At 42.7% G+C, this 22669-nt stretch overlaps 1 protein-coding gene across 1 annotated transcript; it reads left to right on the top strand.

Moving 5' to 3' along the window:
- The first annotated feature begins 472 nt into the window (after positions 1 to 472).
- On the top strand, positions 473 to 21707 carry LOC140465541 (pejvakin-like). The gene is made up of 4 exons (XM_072561080.1): positions 473 to 485; positions 15142 to 15353; positions 20725 to 20911; positions 21497 to 21707. The coding sequence occupies exons 2-4, from the start codon at positions 15146 to 15148 to the stop codon at positions 21705 to 21707; spliced, it is 606 nt and encodes a 201-aa protein (XP_072417181.1). The 5' UTR covers positions 473 to 485; positions 15142 to 15145.
- The last annotated feature ends 962 nt before the right edge of the window (positions 21708 to 22669 follow it).

Genomic DNA, 22669 nt, shown 5'->3' on the forward strand with positions numbered 1-22669 from the left:
AGGGATATATGCCAAATGCAGGAAAATGGAGCTAGTCCAGTTTAGGATACCTGGTTGGCATGGACAAGTTGGACCAAAGGGTCTGTTTCCATGCTGTATGACTTTATGACTCTATAATTGCCTGTCTTATGTTCTGTATTCATTGACTTTAAATGCTTTATGACATTGAGTGGTTATGAAAGTCATGATATCAATGCAAAGTGTTTAACTTGTTTCAGTTGAAAAGATGAACTTGCATTAAAATAGCAGCCTTCACAACATTAAGAGATCTGAAAGTACCTTGAGGTTAATTCAGTGCTTTAAGCAATCAGATCATCAAATTTTGACATTTATATTCAGATTCTTGCCCTCGCCGACAGTTCTTTGTAAAGTAGGTGGGACGGGAAGTGAGTGACTAATTGGAGATGTGCCAGTTAAGGAAACCTATAAAGGAGTTCATTTATTGCCTGGCGTGTTGCAGAAGACAAGAAGAACTGGAGCAGCAGGTAAGGGTTTTGACAACACTGAGATTAAGAAAAATTTCTTCCCCCACAAGGTTGTGAGTCTTGTTGAGAAATACAAAGGTTAGTCTCTCAGAGAATCAAGCAATTTTGAGAGTGAGTAGAAGAATGATGCTGAGGTAAAAACTCAGACTCAATTGTATTGCATTTCAGTGTAGACCCAAAGGGTCACGTCATCTGTTCCTACTCTTCTAGAGATAGATGAAATTTCTAAATACCAGTGACAGAAAGGAATATGGGGATAGTGCAAGAAAAGGGCATTGAAGTAAAGGATCATGCCGGAAACATAGATTCTCCTGCTCTGCTGATGCTGCCTGAGCTGCTGTGCTTTTCCAGCACCACACTCTCAACTATGATCATCTGTGATTGTTTTAATTGACAGAGTAGGCTTGATAGGCTGAATGTGCATTCCTGCTCCTTTGGTCCATTGTAATTACATATGTGTCTGTGTTTTTATTTTAGAGCCAGTAGAAAAAGAGTGTTATTCTCAGATCCAACAAGGAAACCTTTCGTATGCCCTCCTCCCTGAATATCTGCAGTCTGTCCAAACTCCTCATCCCTGACCCAACATCAATCTGTCTATGATGCATTCTTCCTCACACCCTGTCCATTAATCTCACTGCTCCTCAGTGACTGCCTTTACCAAGTGTGTGTATATATGACTGTGTGTGTTTGTGTGTGTGTGTGTGTGTCTGTGTATGTATGTGTGTTTTGGGGGGGTTCCAGGGAAGGGAATGAGTATTTTGCACGCACGAAGTGAGGTATTTTCCCTGAAACTTATGTTGCTGCCCTCATCCCAATACCAAAGTTTATGTTGTCATCTTTTATTCTTTATTGTTTCCTTGGGATATGTGTGTCACTGACGAGGCTAGCATCGTCTTTGTTGACACAGTGTAGATTGCAGGAACTCGGCCAGAAATGTGTTCGAATAAAGAGGTCAGGAGGAAAGAAAGGGAGTGGCAAGGGTTTCAGCAGAAGAGCCGATATATGCAGAAAGAGGTGATATTACTGAGGTAACAATCAGCTGTCTGAGTGCTGATACTAATATTTAAGCTCAGTGTCAGATATCAATGTCAGAAGAATGCTCACTGGACCCGAAAAGTTAACTCTGCTGTTTCTCCACAGATGTTGCCAGACCTGCTGAGTTATCTGGCAATTTCTTTTTTTCTTTGTTTATGACCTTAAAGTTGTTGTGAACAGTAAGGTTCAAACTCTGAACCTTGCCCATACGGCTTTTGGGGGGATCAGTCTCATCACTTTAATAGCGTACTCAACAGAGCAGTGTGGAAGCAATAGCCTTGTGTTTTGAGCTTTATCATTGGTCTCTTAACCCAGACATTCATAATGTTCTGGGAAACCAATTCAATTCAAGAGGAAAATCTGGAATTAGGAGATTAAGGATTACCATGAAAGTATTGTGAGAAACAAAGCTCACTCACTTCAATAATTTCAGTCCGAGACAAGATCTAAATCAGTAGTGTCATTTATTTTACCCTTGCAACAGGGTGCAATGTCCACTGTCGACAAGGCAGGGACACACACACACACTGAATTCAATGAATACACGATATTTATGTAATTTGCTTCCTTTTTTTTCCGTTGCTCCTCCCCGTTTACGTCTTCCACTTCTCTAAGACCGGCACCCATTACTCCTGTTTATCTCTTGCCTTATCTGGCCTTGTCCGTGACAAAATGCTCATTTCTGGCCTCACAAGGCCGTTTGACCACATCCTGTTGTGGCCCATTGTTAGGTATTATCTACTCCCTCCATCTGTGCTTTCCCCAACCATACTGATCCTTATGACCTTCTAATTGGGGTTTGTTCCTGTGTTTCTGTAAAAGTGGAAACAGATGCTTATAACTACTGCTTGTACAAGCATATCTGGCTTAACCTACATCCTCACAGCACCTCATCTACCATTGTTTTGCAGTCACGTTTCATTCTTGCATATAATTTTAGCTAATACAAAAACAATTCTGTATTTCCTCCACATAGTTTGCATTCTTGTTGACTCAGCTCTTAGTTGAAACAATTACACACTGGTGTGAGTTCATTTACCATGCATAAGTAATTATAATTGCAGAAGTAACACTACTTTACTTATATCCCACAATTTCCCCTTTTTTAAATTTACCATTTGTTACCTTCTGCATTTTTCTTTTAAGCATCGCCCCCAACATTCGCAAGCATCATTCCGGAGATTTCATCCATCTTGGTCTCACTCATCCCCTCATTATTTAGTCGATAAAATTCCTCTGCCTGATTCCCTAATTCCCTGTTCATTAAGGCTGTCTCAATCAGTCTTTGGGTGAGCCCTCGTATACAGGGTATGATACAACAGCCAACGGCCACCAATACCCCGACTACTATCAGGGAAGTAAGGATGGAAACCACCCCCCCCTTCAATTTTCCAAACCATGATTCAAGCCATCCTGTGAGAGATGTGTCTACTCCTGAATTCCCAGCCAGTTCCTCTGCTAAGGTAGTCAATCCCCTTAAGGTCCGAGTAATTTAACCATCAGGCGCAGTGTTATTAGGAATCAAGGTACAACAGCTTCTTCCTAACATCACACACACACACACACCCTTTTTCCGTTAGAATTATATCAAGGGCCATTCTGTTTTCCCATGCCATCCTACTTGTCGCATCAAGCTGGTCTGATATTCCTTTAACCGCATCTCTTGTATAATTTATAAATCACTGTTGATTATAGAAAATGTAATTTATCCAATCTACATTTTTATTAATTGTTACCCACCAGAAGAGAGCTGACTCAAAGCCTGCTGCAATCTGGTTGCGAGCCTTGAACCCATCAGGTACCCCCCCCCAGGGACTCTTTTAGAATGGAGGGAACATCAGAGATAGGGAGGTACAATTCCTATCATTCCATGCAGTCTCATCCTGGTACAGGGCTATCATACATTTCATGCCCTTCCTGTCTCGCTTCCACCCGAGCGAAAAGGGAACCACCTGGGCCACTGGCCGACCGGAGGCACATGCATAGCAATTGCTTTTGTTCAGACTTTTTACAGTATACTTTACCCATTCAATCCAGGCATTTGCATCCCCATACCCAGTTTCTATTTTGATGGTCTGTTTCAAATCCTTTACCTCTATAATTTTTACGACTTTAGGATCATCGGGAGGGGTGAAAGGTTGTACCTTATTATCCAGTAGTTCTACCCGTTTTCCCTGTCCTACACTAATTCTAAAACAACAGCCCGAGAAATCCTTCCCATTTGCTTTCATTTCTATCCCAAATGTTTCATCTAATTGTATCTCATAGGTGCCCCACCAGAATTGCTTCGTGCCATGTGGTTTTCTTTATCGTTAGGTATATTGGGTTACACTTTTTATCAGGACAATCGCAAGCTGGTTGGAAGGGGGTCCGGTGTACTGTGACGAGACCATTATACCAAGTACCACCCCCAAGGCCATCCCCATAGGACTTAAGGTGTATCTCTGAGCTGTGGTAATGTCTCTGATTATCTACATCCCCACAATTTACTAAGCTGCAAGCATCAGTGTCTATTACTTGTGGATTATCAGACTCAGGAACCGTTAATTTGTGGGCGGCACGGTGGCACAGTGGTTAGCACTGCTGCCTCACAGCGCCGGAGACCCGGGTTCAATTCCCGCCTCAGGCGACTGACTGTGTGGAGTTTGCACGTTCTCCCCGTGGCTGCGTGGGTTTCCTCCGGGTGCTCCGGTTTCCTCCCACAGTCCAAAGATGTGCAGGTCAGGTGAATTGGCCATGCTAAATTGCCCGTAGTGTTAGGTAAGGGGTAGATGTAGGGGTATGGGTGGGTACGCTTCGGTGGGGCGGTGTGGACTTGTTGGGCCGAAGGGTCTGTTTCCACACTGTAAGTAATCTAATCTAATCTAATCTAATAATACATATGAAAGTGATATTTGACAAAATTCCAATACTATGAGGGCTAGCATCATAACTGTAAGCATTCCCAGTATTCTAAAAATCATGCTGAAGCACAAAAAGACTTAATATACAATCCTACAGAAATAATCCCGCGCTCGCGTCACCACTGTATAATCAGTTACTCAAAGTCTCTTTAGTCTGAGTTTCAGCGGGTCTTGCGTTGATTCGGCTGTCCAGACTTCTTCCTCAACTGGAGATTCCACTGGCCCTTTGATCCGAGTGTAGTGAGTCCAGCCTTTTTCTGCTGTCCTTATTGCCGTTTCGGTGGTCAAAAGAGCCTGACACGGCCCTTACCAGTCCGGTTGCAATTTAGTCCCTGTCCTTGATTTTACTAAGACCCAATCTCCCGGTCGAATCGGATGAACAGCGAATTCAAGGGGTGGAGTCTGTGCTAATAAAGCCTGTTTCCTGAGGAAAGACAAAGAGGAGGACCAGCCCAGTATATACTTCTTTAAAAACAAATCTTTAGTTTCTGGGATTGGCAGTGGCCAGAGATAGGAACTTCCCGAGGACCTGGGACAGTAAGTATTAGGGAATAAACCACCGCTTCCTGTGTATTCAGAACTGCTTCTTTCATTACCTCATCATCCAGTAATGTAGCTTTCCATTCTTTAATTAACAATGAATTAATGCAGTCATGTTTTAAATTAACCATGGATCAATATGACAGGTCACTGAGACTGCGTGAAGGGATCCTGCCAATTAATATTGATTCAGGCTAGCACAATCGATTTATTGTCAATATTAATTATTAATTATATATTATATAAATATAAAAATCATTATCTGTAATTCAGGGTGGAAATGCAACAAATGACCAAAACATTTTTAAAACTGTAATTGCGCAGTTCTGTTTGTTTACCAGTCACTTGTGCTTTCTCATTCTGTTTCTGTAATTGTTTTGCTCGAGCACATTCATTTTTAAGAACCTCAACCGATTTCATAGCACTATTTGCAGTTGCTTCAGTCCCAATTTGGTGGCAGTATTTTGTCATGAGCGCAAAACAGATTCTTTGTGCCGCTCATCACAAAACTGTCACTATAATCCAATTAACTGTTTCGTTCCCCTTGCCTTGGGCTTAAATTTTAAGGATGACCTTGCTGCCTCTATATCGACTAGGAAAACTACGTCCTCTTTATAAAGTCCCACCTTTAAATTTATCAAGGGTTCCTGGTGGGTCCCGGGGGCAGGAACTCCTGACACCCCTATTTTTCATCAAGGTTCATTATAAATGGTACTGCCTTTGCTTCCTTTTTCAAATCTGGGCACTCTCTCTTAAAGTGACCCATCCTTTCACAGCAATAACATCCCGCCTGTGGGGATTTCCACTTCGATCCTTGTTCCTGTCCACCAGACCCCTTACCATCTCCTCCCTGACCCTCCGGTTTCTTTCTCCTTTTAGTTTTATCCCTTTCTTCATTTTCTCATCAGCCGTGGACTATCATTATTTTTGCCTTTTGTTTCCACTTCTCATGTTACGTTGCCAGATCAATTGCTGACCCGATTTAACCAACTGAACAGCCTTAGGGCAACCTAATGGCCGTTCTTCATCACCCAATGTTTTATTTTGACCTTGAGAATTTTTTTTTTAGAAATATTGCAATATTTCTTGCTCCCCATAACTTCAAATACCAATTCGTCAATTCATGCTTGACTAACTTTAAAGCCTGTTCCTAACTTGTAAATATATTTATATATTTCCATTCATTTATTCATTATTCAATATTTAAAATGTAAAATGCATACAGTTCCCAACTTTGTAATCCACTATAATTACCCAGTTTTAGTCCCTTAATTTAAACTCAAATTAGTTTTCTTAAGTAGACCAGACCAATTATTGCTCAATTACAATGCTATAATTGGAGCTGCCTTAAAAGAATTTATCTATTCAAGTTAAAAAAAAGCTTCTAATGCATGAACAATGGCCAAATCCAAGGTCAGATATTAACCATAGGATTTTGTTTTTACTACAATCTAATGTTGAACTGAAACTTCAACTGTCCTCCATAAATCGCTTTTATGGAAAGATAAAAGAGATTAGTTAGAAACTGATAGTAAGGCAGTCATGACCTATAAAAAGAACAGGAGTTATCATTTTTTTATAATCACGATAGAATCCTTAACCTTAAAAGAAATCATGTTAAGTTTCTCTAATAAAAATCAGATTCAAAACAGTCCCGGATCTCAAGCTCCAGGGAACAAAGCACAAACATTCGATCACCAACAAACAAATGTGCATTCAAACCAAATCACAAAGGGTGAAACTTTCTACCAGCTGTACAGCTCTTTTCGTTCTCTCTCTCTCTCACACCATATCTCACAGACACTTTCTGAGCTTCCTGCAACAACACCTCTGGGTGCTCCTCGCTTCACCCCTCTATCTTTTGAATATTTGTCTGGATGTCTGGCCATGATTTAATTACAAAGTGTACCCTCAGTAGCCCTTCAGCCACTAGCCCTTCCGACTTGAAGCATAATCTGATTCCACCTGACTGTAAGGCTGTTTTTCATAGACATATAAATTCAAATATTTACAAACCCAGTCTTTGTCCGACTCATACTTTGGCAAGAGATGGTGGGATGAAGAATGGATTCCTTAGTCCATACAAAGCAACAATATTTAATCATCTTTTTCCCTTGTACAAGTATTATTTTGCCAATTCCACAACATCCTACCCAACGGACTTTCTGGAGGTATGTTATAAGGGACCTTGCCTCCACTTCCATTGCCTTTTTCTTCTTTTGTTCTCCCGGAGGCTTTTTCCTTACCCACGGCACCGCCCATATTGAGTTCCTTCGTTAGTCCCTTATGAACTACTAAAACTCAATCCTGGCCACCAAGGCAGTACTTAAAAGTCAATTTTCTTACCCTGGTCTGTGCACGGAGTTGCCTGGCCCCTTTTTGCCGTATTTTCTATTGACCTCCTTTCACTGTCTGATTCAGATGTCTCTCTTGTGGGATTCGTACCAGTCGCCCAAGGGAGCAGACCAAACCGGGACACGAGACCGCTCCTCAATTGGGAACGGAACGCGTCTTCCCAGTGTCCAGGGCCAGCCAATCCCCCCACTGATGGAAGAACATCCCGGATAATCCCCCAATTGTGAGAAACAAAGCTCACTCACTTCAATAATTTCAGTTCGAGACAAGATCTGAATCAGTAGTGTCATTTATTTTACCCCTGCAAGAGGGTGCGATGTCCACTGTCTACAAGGCAGGGACACACACACACTGAATTCAATGAATACACGATATTTATGTAATTTGCTTCCTTTTTTTATCCCATTGCTCCTCCCCATTTACATCTTCAACTTCTCTAAGACTGGCACCCATTACTCCTGTTTATCTATTCCCTCCATCTGTGCTTTCCCCAACCGTACTGATCCTTATGACCTACTAATTGGGGTTTGTTCCTGTGTTTCTGTAAAAGTGGAAACAGATGCTTATAACTACTGCTTGTGCAAGCATATCTGGCTTAACCTACATCCTCACAGCACCTTATCTATTTGTCTGTAACATCTACCATTGCTTTGCAGTCACGTTTCATTCTTGCATATAATTTTAGCTAATACAAAAACAATTATGTGTTTCCTCCACATAGTTTGCATTCTTGTTGACTCAGCTCTTAATTGAAACAATTACACACTGGTGTGAGTTCATTTACCCTGCATAAGTAATTATAATTGCAGAAGTAACACTACTGTACCTATATCCCACAGTATTGTGGATTGTTGGAAAAAGCCATCTGGCTCACCTTTGGGCATGGTAACTGCTGTCTTTACCTGGTCTAGCCTACATGTGACTCCAGACCCACTGCCTCTAGGCAATTAGGGATGGGCAATAAATTCTGCCCTAGTCAATGAAGCCCATACCTCATGAATGAATCCAAAAAAATAAGATGGGTCAATTCTCCCTCTCCAGTTCTCTCCACCTCTGCTTCGTTTAGTGTTTACTTCTCCTGCTGGGAGGGAAAGCAGAGAGGGGGATGAATGGCCTGAGTGGAGAGAAGGGATGGACAGTATTTGTAGAGGGTGATTGTGAGGGATGGGTGTGAGAGGGCAAGAGATTTAGGACAAGGTTGATATTGACTGCTCAGGCCAGACTGTGAGGCACCTGCAGAGGGGAGTCACAGGGTTGTGCAGAACGGAAACAAATACTTCGGGTCCAACCAGTCTGTACCGACCAGGTTTCCCAAACTAAACTAGTCCCATTTGCCTGTGTTTGGCCCATATCCCTCTCAACCTTTCCTATTCTTGTACATGCTCAAATGTCTTTTAAATATTGTACCTGCATCCACCACTTCCTCTGGTAGTTCATTTCAAAGATGCACCATCCTCTCTATGAAAAAGGTGTCCCTTAGGTCCCTTTTAAGTAATTCTCTTCTCACCTTAAACCCATGTCCTCCAGAGTTGAACTCCCCAACTCTGAGGAAAAGACCTTTGCTATAGCCTTTGTGATTTTATAAACATCTATACGGTCACCCCTCAGCCTCCTACACTCCAGTAAAAAAGTCCCAGCCTACCCAGCATCTCCTTAAGACTCAACCCTCCAGTCCCAGTAACATCGTCTTTTCCACACTTTGAGAGTGCTGTCCAAGTTGGAATGTGGGACATGACAACTGCCAATGTTATGTCACCCCCCTGAGACAAAACATAGAATTTGCTACAGAAACTCAGCAGCTCTGGCAGTGTCTGTGGAGAGAGAAACAGAGTTAACGTTTCAAGTCCACTGTGCCTTTTGTCACCGTGGGTGCCCTGTCCTCAGGTTGGAGGGACGTCACTCCTATTGCAACAAAGCAACCCTGAAACTGACCATCAGAAACTGGCCTTGAGCTCTGGCCCATACCACAGACCAGGGAGCCCACCACAACGGGCCATCACCCACCCCACAACACTCCCCCCATCCTGGGGCTGGGTGCAGACCTGACCCAGTGGGGGGATCCAACGTTCCTGGATTTCACCTCTGGATCCCAGTGATCTGGTCCTGCCCAGCCAGAACCCCAGATAGGAATCAATGAGATCCCCAAGGAAGCTCAACTGGGGGGAGATCAACCTGAGCCAAGAGCGTGGTGCTGGAAAAGCACAGCAGGTCAGGCAGCATCCGAGGAGCAGGAAAATGAGGCTCGTTCCTGATGAAGGGCTTATGCCCGAAACGTCGATTCTCCTCCTCGTCAGCTGCCTGAACCTGCTGTGCTTTTCCAGCACCACACTCTCGACTCTGACCTCCAGCATCTGCAGTCCTCACTTTCTCTAGATCAACCCAACTGCCCCCACCTCCACCCCACCTTCCCCTCAAGTCTGTAGGGTGCCTTTAAAGTTTGTGAAAGTTTGGTCGTTTGGAAAATCATGGAAAGTTTGGGAAGTTTGTGAAAGTTGTGAAGTTTGTGAAAGTTGATCCCAATCCCGATCCCGGAGCCACCCTGAGCTGCCTCCCAATGGAATTTCCTTTGGAGTCCCCGTGGGGGATGGATCCTGTCACTCACCAGGAGGGAGGGAGTGAAAAAGGATCTTCCCAGCTCCAGGCAACTGACAACTCACCCCTAGAAAAACTCCCCCTTTCCCCTCCAGTCCACGCTCCTGATTAAATCACTGAACATGAGGCTCTCCCTTCCATTGAGAACCTTCAAATAAGAGTGTGCATTGGAAATCAGAAACAAGCACAGAAAATGCAGATCGGGGAACAGCTGTGCAGGAAGAAATGTTTGAAGTCCGATGTATACATCCCTCCATTTACATGTTCCTTAAGCCAAATGGCCAAGCTGTTGGCTGTAACTCATCAATGTTTATTGTAATTGAGATTACAAAGATGCTTCATTTGTGAACTTGCCTGTTTCAAATGTTTTCACGTTATGTTGTGACACCTTCTGATCCCTCATTGCACAAAACCATCAGATGCAGGAGTGAAAGCTGGCCACTCAGCCCATCGACTCAACCTCTCACTTTCAATGAATCATGGCTGACCAGGTCATCTTTGAAATGACTGTTTTTTTGTGTAAATCTATAATAGTGAGTAGAGAGAGGTTTTTAAGATTCTATATTTTATTGAGATCTGTCTTTTGATTAAACTTTGAAACTGTAAAACAGAAATACTAAGTTATCCTGGAACAGGAGCAAAGATGGGCTTTAGTAGAGTGACGTGCCCTTCCTGTTGGTTGTCGGAGATGAGGGAGAATTTCCATGTCACTGATAATTGAGGCTGTTGGAAGTGTGGCTGTCAGTTGTATTGGATTGCATGAATTGGTTGGAGCAGCAGTTAGATGCAATGAGGAATTTACAGGACCTGGAGGTGTGTTGGAAGGGAGGAGAGAAACCGAAGATAGAGTCAGATATATGGGTTACCTCCAGGAAAGGTAGGAGAGGAAAGTAGGTAGTGCAGGATTCTCCTGTGGCTAGCCCCATCTGTTTTGGAAAATGTTATCGTTGATCGGTTCTCTGGCGAATGTAGCACTGACAGGCAACCTCCTGACTCGGAGATAATGAGGAAAGAGATGAGTCTGAGACTGGTGCAGTTGGAAAAGGAGCAAGTCAGGCCATCAAGGCAGACAGCAACAAAGCAGAGAGATGACTTAAACAACATTTTTTTCACTCCAAGAGGTCTAACATGTAAGGCAGATCACTTCAGGGCATGGTTGGGAACATGGGACTGGGATATCACTGCGATGACAGAGATGTGGCTCAGAAATGGACAGAACTGGCAGTTTAATGTTCCAGGACATAGAAGCTATGGGAAGATAGAAAAGGGGGCTTGAGAGGAGGGGAGTGGTGCTATTGATTAGGGATAATATTACATCTGTACTTAGGGAGGGTATTCCAGGAAGTAGGGCAAGTGAAGTTATTTGGGGGTAACTGAAAAATAAGAAAAAGATAATAATCTGATTAGGATTGTAGTATAGACCCTCAATGGGAATTTGTAAGGAGATCTCAGTTCTTGTAAGATTAATAGTGTAGTAATGGTAGGGGATTGTAACTTTCCAAACATAGATTGGGACTGCCTTTCTGTTAAGGGCATGGATGGAGAGGAATTTGTTAAATGTGTAAAGAAAATTTTCTGATTCAGGATGTGAATGTACCTACTAGAGAAGAAGGAAAACTTGACCTACTGTTGGGAAAGAAGTCTGGGCAGTTTACTGAGGTGTCAGTGAGGGAGCAACTTGGGACCAGTGATCATACTTTTATTAGTTTTAACATAGTTATAGAAAATGATAAATTGGATCTAAAAGTTAAAGGTTTAAATTGGAGGAAGGCCAATTTTGACGTTTTTGTGCAAGAACTTTAAAAATTGATTGGAGGCAGGTGTTTGCAGGTCAAGGAATGGCTAGAAAGTGGGAAGCCCTCAAAAATGAGATAATAAGAGTCCAGAGCCAGTATATTCCTGTTCAGGTGACAATCAAGGCAAGTAGGTGTAGGGAATGCTGGATGATGAGAGAAATTGAGGGTTTGATCAAGACAAAGAATGAAGTATACGTCAAATACAGACAGCAGGGTTCGAATGAGTCACTAGAAGAATATAAAGGCAGCAGAAGGTTATCTAAGAGGGAAATCAGGAGGACAAAAAGGGGACATGAGATAGCTTTAGCAAATCAGGTTAAGGAGAATCCAAAGGGATTGCACAAATACATTAGGGACAAAGAGTAACTCGGAAGAGAATAGGGCCTCTTAAAGATCAGTAAAGCAGTCTATGTGTGGAACCGCATGAGATGGGTGAAATACTAAATGAGTATTTTGCATCAATGTTTGCTGAGGAAAAAGATACGGAATATCAAGAACTTGTGAAATAAATAGCAACACCTTAAAAAATGTCCATATTACAGAGGAGGACATGCTGGACATCTTAACGCACATAAAGATGGATAAACCCCGGGACCTGATCAGGTGTTCCCTGGAACTTTGTGGGATGATGAGAAGCTGGGCCCCAAGCTCAGACATTTGTAACATCGATAGTGTTAGAAAGTGAAGGTTGACCCCCACTCTGAGAACTAAAACTGAAACACTCTAAGAGGAGCACTTCACCCCATAATCCGTAAAAGAAGTGTGAAAAGTGGTGTAATCTGCTTGTCACCAACTTCTAGTGGTTAAATAAAATAAATCCCTGACACTCACTTTAAAATCAACAAGTAACAATTTATTTATCTAACTCTAACAGTGACCAAATTAACTAAACTATTAACAAACCAAATAGATCCATTCTAATTGTTAACTATTCCAAATAAAGCAAGATTTTAATGGCATGCTGTTCCAATAAAGACAACTCCCACTCATATATAAAAAAAACCCATAATTTAGCTTCTTGACATTCCAGCAAAGTTGTGTGTCTTCCGGAATGTTCTGTGCCTTCTCCGTCGATTCTTCTGTCAGGAATGCCTTCTGTGTCATTGGTATCATTATTATTTTGATGGTGCTTTCTCCAAGATGTGGATGAGGCTGTGAGAGCCAACAATTCTCTCTCGAGAGCTGAGGGCTGTTAGCTCTGGCGGATGGCAGCTTGCTCTGAGGTCTTTGTTCAACTGCCCCTATCTTTTTTATCCTTGATAACATATCAATATCTCTTACGATAGGATTGGTCCGAGGTCATCAAAGCCATCAGATTTAAATCTAGTAGGTTTTTGGCATTTAATTACATTGTTCAAATTGATTGGCTAAATTCAAAGCCTGTTGTCTTGGTAAAAATAAGGGCTGCTTGGCCTGCTAATTGTACGGCCTCTCGATCTAAATGTTTCAGTTGAGGTGCTGGCTGTGTACTTGCAAACTTTCAATCTGCTGCTCACAAATATCCATTTTAAGTCTGTAAGTACCACAAAAAGCACAATCTTTTAAAGAGACCATGCAATGCAGCCCTCCCTCACCCTGAGTATTTTACAACTTTATGATTTTACAAACGCCAAATTCTAACTTCCTGCCTTCCAATCCACAATTACTCTACCCAATTTCACAACAGTAGCCACGGGTGAGGTGCCGGAAGACTGGTGGTTGGCTAACGTGCCACTAGTTAAGAAAGATTGTAAGGAAAAGCCATGGAACTGTAGACCAGTGAGTCTAACATCAGTGGTGGGCAAATTGTTGGAGGGAATCCTGAGGGACTGGATTTAAATGCATTCGGAAAGACAAAGACTGATTAGGGATAGTCAACATGGCTTTGTGCGTGGGCAATTGTGTCTCACTAATTTGAGTTTTCTGAAGAGGTAATAAAGGGGATTGATGTGCAGTGGACGTGATCTATATGGACTTCAGCAAGATGTTTGACAAGGCTCCCCATGGTAGATTGGTTAACAAGGTTAGATAATTAGGAATATAGGGAGAACTAGCCATATGGATACAGAACTGGCTTGAAGGTAGAAGACAGATGGTGGTGATAGAGGGTTGCTTTTCAGATTGGAGGTTGTAACCAGTGGTGTGTCTCAAGGATCGATGCTGGATCCACTGCTTTTTGTCATTTATATAAATGATTTGGATGTGAAAATAGGAGGCATAGTTAGTAAATTTGTAGATGACACCAAAAGTGGAGTTGTAGTGGGCAACGAAGAAGGTTATCTCAGAGTACAATGGGATTTTGATCAGATGGGGCAGATAGAGTTTAATTTAGATACATGTGAAGTGCTACATTTTGGAAAGGCAAATCAGACCAGGATTTATACACTTAATGGTAAGATCCTGGGGAATGTTGCTGAACAGAGAACTTGGAGTACAGGTTCAAAGCTACTAGAAAGTGGAGTCACAGGTAGGTGGGATAGTGAAGAAGGTGTTTGGTATGCTTTCCTTTATTGGCCAGTGCATTCAGTATAGGAGTTGGGAGGTCATGTAGTGAGTTTGGAGGTCATGTTGTGAGATTACAGGACATTGATTAGGCTACTTTTAGAATACTGTGTTCAAACCCGGTCTCTCTGCTATCAGAAGGATTTTGTGAAGCTTGAAAGAGTTCTGAAAAGATGTGCAAGGATGTTGGCAGGTTTGAATTATAGGGAGAGGCTGATTAGGCTTGGGTTATATTCCCTTGTGCATCGGAGGCTGAGGGGCGACCTTACATAAATCAGTGCAATGGGTTCTGACTAACCAGCTGAAAGCCAGTCCTTGAATGAGGAGACTCCCTGGATCTACTGTTTATAGCAGTCAGTGAGGGCTCCATGATTGGCCCAGGTTAATAGCCCCAGTCAAGGATCTCATAGTCAATGAGATCCACCTGGCTTTCATTCTAATCACTATGATCCTCAACTCCACTTTCCTGCCTTTTCCCCACAATTCTTGATTCCCTCACTGATTAAGAACCTACCTCAGCCTTGAATGTACTTGATGGCCCAGCCTCACTAGCCCTCTCTGGTAAAGGATTCCACAGATTCACTCCCTTCTGAGTGAAGATACTCATCCTCACCTGTTTTAAACACGTGACCCCTTATTCTGAGATTATGCTCTCTGGTGCTAGACTGTCCCACAGGAGGAAAGCAGACCCTCCATGAATCAGATAATCCTGATCCCGGTCTGTACGACTGGGAGATGGTGTGACTGGCGTGGAAACACTTACCCCCCTCCTGCTCGCTATATAACAGTACAAGCTTCTTGTATAAAACACAGACAGGGAAATAATGGTTTCAGCAGTAAGGTTAACTAACACTCGATCTATGATAAATGAACTTGCATGTTACTCAAATGAAGTCCATTGTTTCAGCTTTACTGTGGAATTCTAAATCATATTTTACATTTGTTGATATTTAGAATCATGTTTCAAGAAGTAACCAAGGAAATTGTGAATGAGATTGACCCTGATGGCAGATGGATTCCTACATCAAGCTTGGCTCAATCTTACTGTAAACCACTTCATCTCATCCTGAAAAAGAAGCCATTCATTCCCTTTTTTCAAGACAAATTCATCCCAATGCCTTTCACTCTGACTGACATACTGCAGAACAGCAAAAATTTAGATTTTGGTAACTTGTTCTTTTTATTTCAATTTGACTGTCTCAGCCTGGGTTCTCTCGCTGGTTGGGGGGGGGGGGGGGCAAGGGTGGGATAGTGGGGGTGGTGGGGGAGGTATTTGGATTCTACACCTTTATCACATTGGACCAGGAGCAATCTCTCTATCTCACTCAGTTTCAGATGAGTCATTGAGCCAATGTGGTAGTGTCACACCTCTGAGCTATCACCACCAGCTCTCCATCTAATTTTCATCCCAGGCCCATAGCTCTCTGAGTCCCATGCATGACAGAAATTTCCAGAACTAGAAGTCAATGCCATGACTGGGGTACAGATGCGAATTGCTGTGAGTGAAACAGATGTGCAGCTTAGAGGGAACTTTAATCATCACGATGGCAAGTAATAGCTCTTTTACTGAATCTCTTTTCATTCTTTCTGAAGGATTTATATAATTCTGTCAATGCAAATTAATGTGGCAGAATGGAACATCATCTCATTGTCCTGTGACACAACAAAGAACTGTACTTGCTGGAGATCTGAAACAAACAAAAAAAAATCACTGAATAAACTCAGCAAGTCTGGTAGTATTTGTGGAGAGAAAACAGTTAATGTCTTGAATCCAGTGACCCTTATTCAGAACTAAATGCAACAGGGATAAGGTAATATTTCTTCTGATGATGGGAAAGGTAGGATGGAAAGAAGCAGAGAAGCTGAAGAGGTGATAATGCTGTTTGAATGGTTGAAAATAGGCTGGCTGTGCTGAAAGCAACCCATTTCATAACTGCACCTGGGGTTGTGGGAGTCGGTAAAAAAACATGAAGAAGGATGTTCAGGTTCTGAAATTGATAAATAACTGTTGAGTCCTGAAAGCTGGAAGGTACATAAGCAGAAGATGAGGCGTTGTTCCTCCAGCTTGTGTTGAGCTTCACTGGAGCACTGCAGTGTGTCTGAGGCAGAAATGGTCAGAAAGGGAACCCAGTGATATGTTGATGTGATAGGCAACAGGAAGCTCAGAGCCATTTTTGCAAACAGAATGTAGGTGTTCGGCAAAGTGGTCACCCAGTGTGTGTTTCATCTCCCCAGTGTTGAGGAGAGTGCATTGTGAGCAGCGAATACAGTAGACTAGATTGAGTGAAGTGAGTAGTGATTGTTACAGTTCAGCCAAGTGGACCTCATAGAATGTGAGTTGCCTTATTGGGCGGTTAACCTGGCTCAATCAGGGAGTCCAGACTGACAGGTAAACACAGGTTCTGTTCACTCTAGGGTCTGAATCAGTGTCAAGGACTCTCCATGTGTGAATAAAGGGTGACTTGCTGATGGGATACCAGCCTCAGTGGAGTTATTTTGAAGTGAAGTTACATCACTGTTTCACCTGGAAGGTGTGCTTGGGGCCTTGGTTAGTGAGGAGGGAGGAAACAAACAGGCAGTTTACATGGGAGGGTGACGTGGGTGTGTGGATAGGTGTTGAGAATGGAGGAAGAGTAGACTGGGGTGACCTGGTGGAATGGCCCCAGCAGAATGTTGATAAGGGAGGAGAGGGGAATATGTGTCTGCTGGTGGCATCCTGCTGGAGGTGGTAGAAAAATGGCTTATGATTCTTTGGATGTGGAGGTTGGTAGGATGGAAACTGAGGGCAAGAGGGACCTTGTTATTGTTGTGGAAGGGAGGAGTAGGGGTCAGGTCAGATGTCCTGGAAATAGGTTCAACACCGCTAAGAGTCCTAGTCATTCTCAGCTGAGGGAAAAGGTGAACATTTCTGAGGCACCCCTGTAGAAGGTGGCATCATTAGAACAGATGCAATGGTGATGGAGGAACTGAGAGAATGGAATGGCATTCTTATAGGAAGCAGGGTGTGAGGATGTACAGCTAACTGTGAGATACCGTGGGTTTATATTGGATATTGGTGACCAGCCTATCCCCAGAAATGGAAACAGAAATGTCAAGGAAGCCAAGACAGGAGTCAGAGATTAATCAAGTGAAAATGAGGAAAGGATGAAAATTGAAAGCTGAATTGATAAAATTGATATCATCATGCATTCAACTAGTGTACACAAAACTGTCACTAATCTCATCTCATCTTGGGATCTCCCCCAAACACCCTTCCAACTCATTGTCCTCCAACCCCATTCAGCATATTTCTGTCATCTTCCCAAAATCAACAAACATAACTGCCCAGGCAGATCCATTGTTTCTGACCATTCCCACCCCATGGAATTTATTTATTCCTCCCTATACTTGAACTTTTTTTTTCCCCATGTCCAGTCCCTACCCATTTACATCTGACACTTCATGTCAGTTTCAAAGTTTCCAGTTTGTGGGCACTGACCATTTCCTCTTCGCCATTAATGTGCAATCCCTCTACATACAGCTCCCATCAGAACGGGCAGAGGGTTCTCCACTGCTTCCTGGAAAGAATGTCCTGAGCCTTCCCCATCCATCACCGCCCTCCTCTGCCTGGCCAAGCACGTCCTGACCTTGACATCTTCCTCTCACTTTCTTAAGGTCAGAGAGGTAGCCATAGGAACCCACATGGCTCTCAGTTTTACCTGTCTTTTGTGGGATATGGGGAACATTCCTATTTCTTGTCCTACTCGGGTCCCTCCCCACAACTCTTTCCCCAGTATATCAATGACATCATCAATGCTGCTTCTCTCTCATGCTTTTGCTTCTAGCTCAGAAGAAGGGTCACTGAACCTGAAACGTTAACTCTGCTTTCTCTCCACAGTTGCTGCCAGGACTGTTGAGTTTGTGCAGAAATTTCTGTTTCCTTAATTTCCTTTTTGGCATTTTATGGTGCTCTGCCTTCAACAATGAGTTCAAAAGCTTCATATCATCAAGCATGCCCCACCTTTCAATATGGTCATGGCAGATCAAACACTTCAATGACTTTCATCCGCTCCATCTCCATAACCCTGTACCCCTTTAGTAATTAGAATTACATCAACCTCTACCTTAAACATACAAAGACGGAGCCTCCAGAGGCATCTGCAAGAGAGAATTCCAAAGGTTCACTGAGTAAAAACAAGTTATCCATATCTCAGACATGGGTGGTATTCCATTTATTTTTAAATTCTGTCCATCAGTTCCAAACTTGACAAACAGGGGAAATATCTTACCTTCATCTACCCTATCTATCCTTTCAAATATTTTGAGACTTTATATTAGATCACCTCTCATTCTTCGAAACTCTGAAGAACACAGACCCAGTTGGCCAATCCCTCTTCATAGAACAGATCTAGCATCCTGGGAACAAGCCTGGTGAACTTTCATTGCATTCATTGTACGGTGATAATATTCTTTCTGAGATAAGGAGATGAAAACTTAACACAGTGCTCCAGGTGTGGTTGAAACAATTATACAATTGGAGCACCTGTGCTTAGGTCCCCCTTTCAAATCCTCTTGCAATCAAGGTAAAACTTCCTTTAACCTTAGTAATAGCAGGCTGGACCAGCAGGTTAGCTTTCAGTGAATTGTCAGCAAGGACACTTGGGTCCCTTTCCAACTGCTTACCATTTAGGAAGTGGATAACCTAACATTATACTGCATGTGGCACAATCTTATCGTTTCAGTAAACCTGTCCAAATCCTCCTGAAGCCATAACAACTTGCTGTTTTTCTGTTTTGTTTGTAATATATTGAAAAAACGTCAAGTTCATTCAGCACAATTTCCAATGAACTCTGCCCTGCACTTCGAGTCTCTATCTTGTTTCTAAGGTTTTGCTTGCGGTCAGAACTGACTTTTACGGTGCTATTAATAATCACTCTTGTCAGTGCTTTCTTCCTTCACTACAACCTTTGCAAACCTCTCTATGTTGTCATTTCATAACCCTTTTGATCCATAATCTCTGTCATCAACTAAAATTTCCCTTTAGCTGCACTCCGTCCCAACCTGCCCAACAGCACTATGTATGTTAGCTTCCCATCTCACATCAGATCCCAAGGAGCGTTGAACTGGATTCAAAGCCTTGACTTTGTTTCTGACTTCACAGACTCTGCCAGACCTACTGGGTATCTCTGGCATTTTCAGGTTTTAATACAAATACTTAAATTTGTTTGGTTATCCATGTCATTTGGAATCCTTAAACATCATGAAAAATGCCAATGACTTATTCAATATTTTGGGATTCTTTTTGACTTCAGGAGGTAGTATATCACACATAGGATAGTCTCAATCCCCTGTTAAGAAGCCTTCCAAATGTAGTTTCCAGTGTTTTGAGTCAGGTGAGCCAAGTTTTACACTGCTATCTAAAGTTAAAATGCCTCTATCAAATCAATTCCTTCTATTTTCTCCTCAATTTATCTCTGTCTTCTTGAAATTGTGACACCATGATAGGGAATGGTTGATGGGATTTCCCAGTATCAGACCCAAGAGGCAATCTCTAGGATGGGTGAGATTGAGTGTTGGTTGAAGAGCCGTTCTCATTGGTCCAATCCTCTCCATTAGAGAGGTGCTTCAAAAGCACAGCAGGGCAGGCAGCATCCAAAGAGCAGGAAAATTGACATTTCAGGCAAAAGCCCTTCATCAGGAATGAGGCTGGGAGCCTTGGGGAGGGATAAATGGGAGGGGGGGAGGTGGAGCTGAAGAGGAGGCAGCTGAAAGTGTGATAGGTGGATGGAGGTGGGGTTAAAGGTGATAGGTCAGAGAGGAGGGTGGAGCGGATAGGAGGAAGGAAGACTGACAGGTGAGACAGGTCATGAGGACGGTGCTGAGCTGGAAGGTTGGAACTGGGGTAAGGGGGTGGAAGGGGAAATGAGGAAACTGATGAAGTCCACACTGATGCTGTGGGGTTGAAGGGTCCTGTGGCGGAAGATGAGGCGTTCTTCCTGGATCTTCTCCATTGTCACTCCCTTACCACCTGACACCTGGAGGAAGAATGCCTCATCTTTCACCTCGGGACCCTTCAACCCCATGGCATCAATATGGACTTCATCAGTTTCCTCATTTCCCCTCGCCCTACCTTACCACAGTTCCAACCTTCTATCTCAGCACCATCCTCATGACCTGTCCCACCTGTCAATCTTCCTTCCCACCTATCTGCTCCACCCTCCTCTCCAACCTATCACCTTTGCCCCCACTTCCATCCACCTATTACACTCTCAGCTACCTTCTCCCCAGCCCCACCCCCTCCCATTTATCTCTCCACCCCCAAGACTCCCAGTCTCATTCCTGATGAAGGGCTTTTGCCTGAAACATTGATTTTCCTACTCCTCAGATGCTGCCTGACCTGCTATGCTTTTCCAGCTCCACTCTAATCTTGACTCTAATCTCCAGTACCCACTTTCACCCATGCCCAATGTCCATAATACCAAGGAGAGAAGGGAGAGAGAGATTGTGGAAGAGGGAGAGAGAAGTCATATTTGTAATAGATTTATTTTGTTATTGTAGGATTGGAATCCTCACCCGTGGCTGCATATGGTCAGGGCTCTGGCTCCTCAGTCAGTACAAGCGTTTGTGCACCAATTGGGGAAGCAGGAGCTGACATTTCAGGAAGCAAATCCGATGCCATGTCTGTGATAGAAATGATAAAGCGAGCCATTTCTAAAAAGAAACTGGATGAAAATATCCAAGACAGGTACTTTTTCTAAACTCAAACTGACCCACCAACCAGAAGGAATGCAAGTGGATAATGCTGACAAAGACTATTTTTGCTACATGAGGCAGTATATTGTATCTCTGTACTGTACTGAGAACCAGATAGCAATATCTAATGACAGCTCTTACCAGACTAATATTGTGGATAATATATCAAATTTTTCATCCAAAACTTTGTTATCATAAAGCAAAGTGACAGGTTTTATAATCATCAATGGAACAATACTTCATACTTGCTTTCTGCACTCAGTGATGTGCATAACCTTGTAAACTTTGTTTCTGTTATGATGAGCAATACTTTGCATGACTGCTAATCCAAAGCAAAATAATTTGATAATTCATTGTTGCATTTGCTTTTCTGAATCTCCATATAAATCAACGTACTCAACGCTGCTGTGACTATTCCATGATCTTGAACACTTTTATTTATGAAAAATAATATATACTTGATTTTATAACACGATTAGACAGGGAATTGTGCAGTTAATATCATTGACATTGTCCATTTTATGTCTCAGTGAAAAAGGAAATCCTGAATAAACTGATGTCTTTTTTCTCTTTCCAGGAAGATAGACAGAAAGAACAGCTTTGTGAAACAACTGAAGGATAATTTCATTTATGTCATCACAGAAGTGATAGAGACAAAGGATCCGTGTTATCTAGTGAAAACATTCAAGGCATCTTTAGGGATGAAATTCCTACTTAAGCTTATCAAGGGGAGTATAACTATATCTGTAGTGATTGTAATGAGGTCAACCAGAAAATGGGTTCCCTGATTAGGACTGTTAAAATAGTCCAATCAGAAAGCCCTGGCTGACAGATTTAAACAGGAGTGTCAGGGGTTCTGTTCACTCTGTGAGCTGGCACTGAGGAAGCTGGATCAGTGTCAAGAACTGTCCATGTGTAAATAAAGTGTGACTTGGTGATAGGATGGAGTTATTCCAATACTCTAGTGTTAAACTGTCACCAAAGTTGATAGATGAAGGATGGGCTGTAGATGCCATATACATGGACTTTAGTAAGGCATTTGATAAGGTTCTCATGGTAAACTAATAGAGAAAGTGAAGTCACATGGTGTGCAGGGTGTTCTAGCTAGGGGGGTAAAGAACTGGTTGAGCAACCGGAGACAGAGGAATAGTAGTTGAAGGGAGTGTCTCGAAATGGAGAAAGGTGACCAGTGGTGTTCCACAGGGATCAGTGCTGGGCTACTGTTGTTTATGATATACATAAATGATCTGGAAGAGGACACTGTTGGTATGATCAGCAAGTTTGCAGATGACATGAAGATTGGTGGAGTAGCAGAAAGCATAGGGGACTATCAAAGAATACAGGAGAATATAGATAGACTGGAGAGTTCGGCAGATAGAGTTCAATCCAGGCATATGTGAGGTGATGCATTTTGGCAAGTCTAATTCTCGAGTGAATTATACAGTAAACTGAACAACCTTAGGAAAAGTTGATGAGCAGAGAGATTTGGGAGTTCAGGTCCATTGTACCCTGAAGGTTGTTGCACAGGTGGATAGAGTGGTCAAGACAGCATACAGTATGCTCGCCTTCATCAGGCGGAGTATTGAGTATAAGAGCTGGCAGGTCATGTTAAAATTGTACACAACGTTGGTTCGGCCGCATTTAGAATACTGTGTACAGTTCTGGGCGCCACATTACCAAAAGGATGTGAACGCTTTGGAGAGGGTGCAGAGAAGATTTACGAGGACGTTGCCTGGTATGGAAGGTGCTC

This window comes from Chiloscyllium punctatum, chromosome 42, assembly GCF_047496795.1.
Source record: "Chiloscyllium punctatum isolate Juve2018m chromosome 42, sChiPun1.3, whole genome shotgun sequence".
NCBI lineage: Eukaryota > Metazoa > Chordata > Chondrichthyes > Orectolobiformes > Hemiscylliidae > Chiloscyllium > Chiloscyllium punctatum.

What these genes read in the sequence shown, in the direction of transcription:
- LOC140465541 (XM_072561080.1), top strand. Translation starts at nt 15,146, where the DNA reads ATGTTTCAAGAAGTAACCAAGGAAATTGTGAATGAGATTGACCCTGAT. An exon ending in CAGCAAAAATTTAGATTTTG is followed by an intron (nt 15,354 to 20,724) that starts GTAACTTGTTCT and finishes TTGTTATTGTAG; the next exon opens with GATTGGAATCCTCACCCGTG. An exon ending in GATGAAAATATCCAAGACAG is followed by an intron (nt 20,912 to 21,496) that starts GTACTTTTTCTA and finishes TTCTCTTTCCAG; the next exon opens with GAAGATAGACAGAAAGAACA.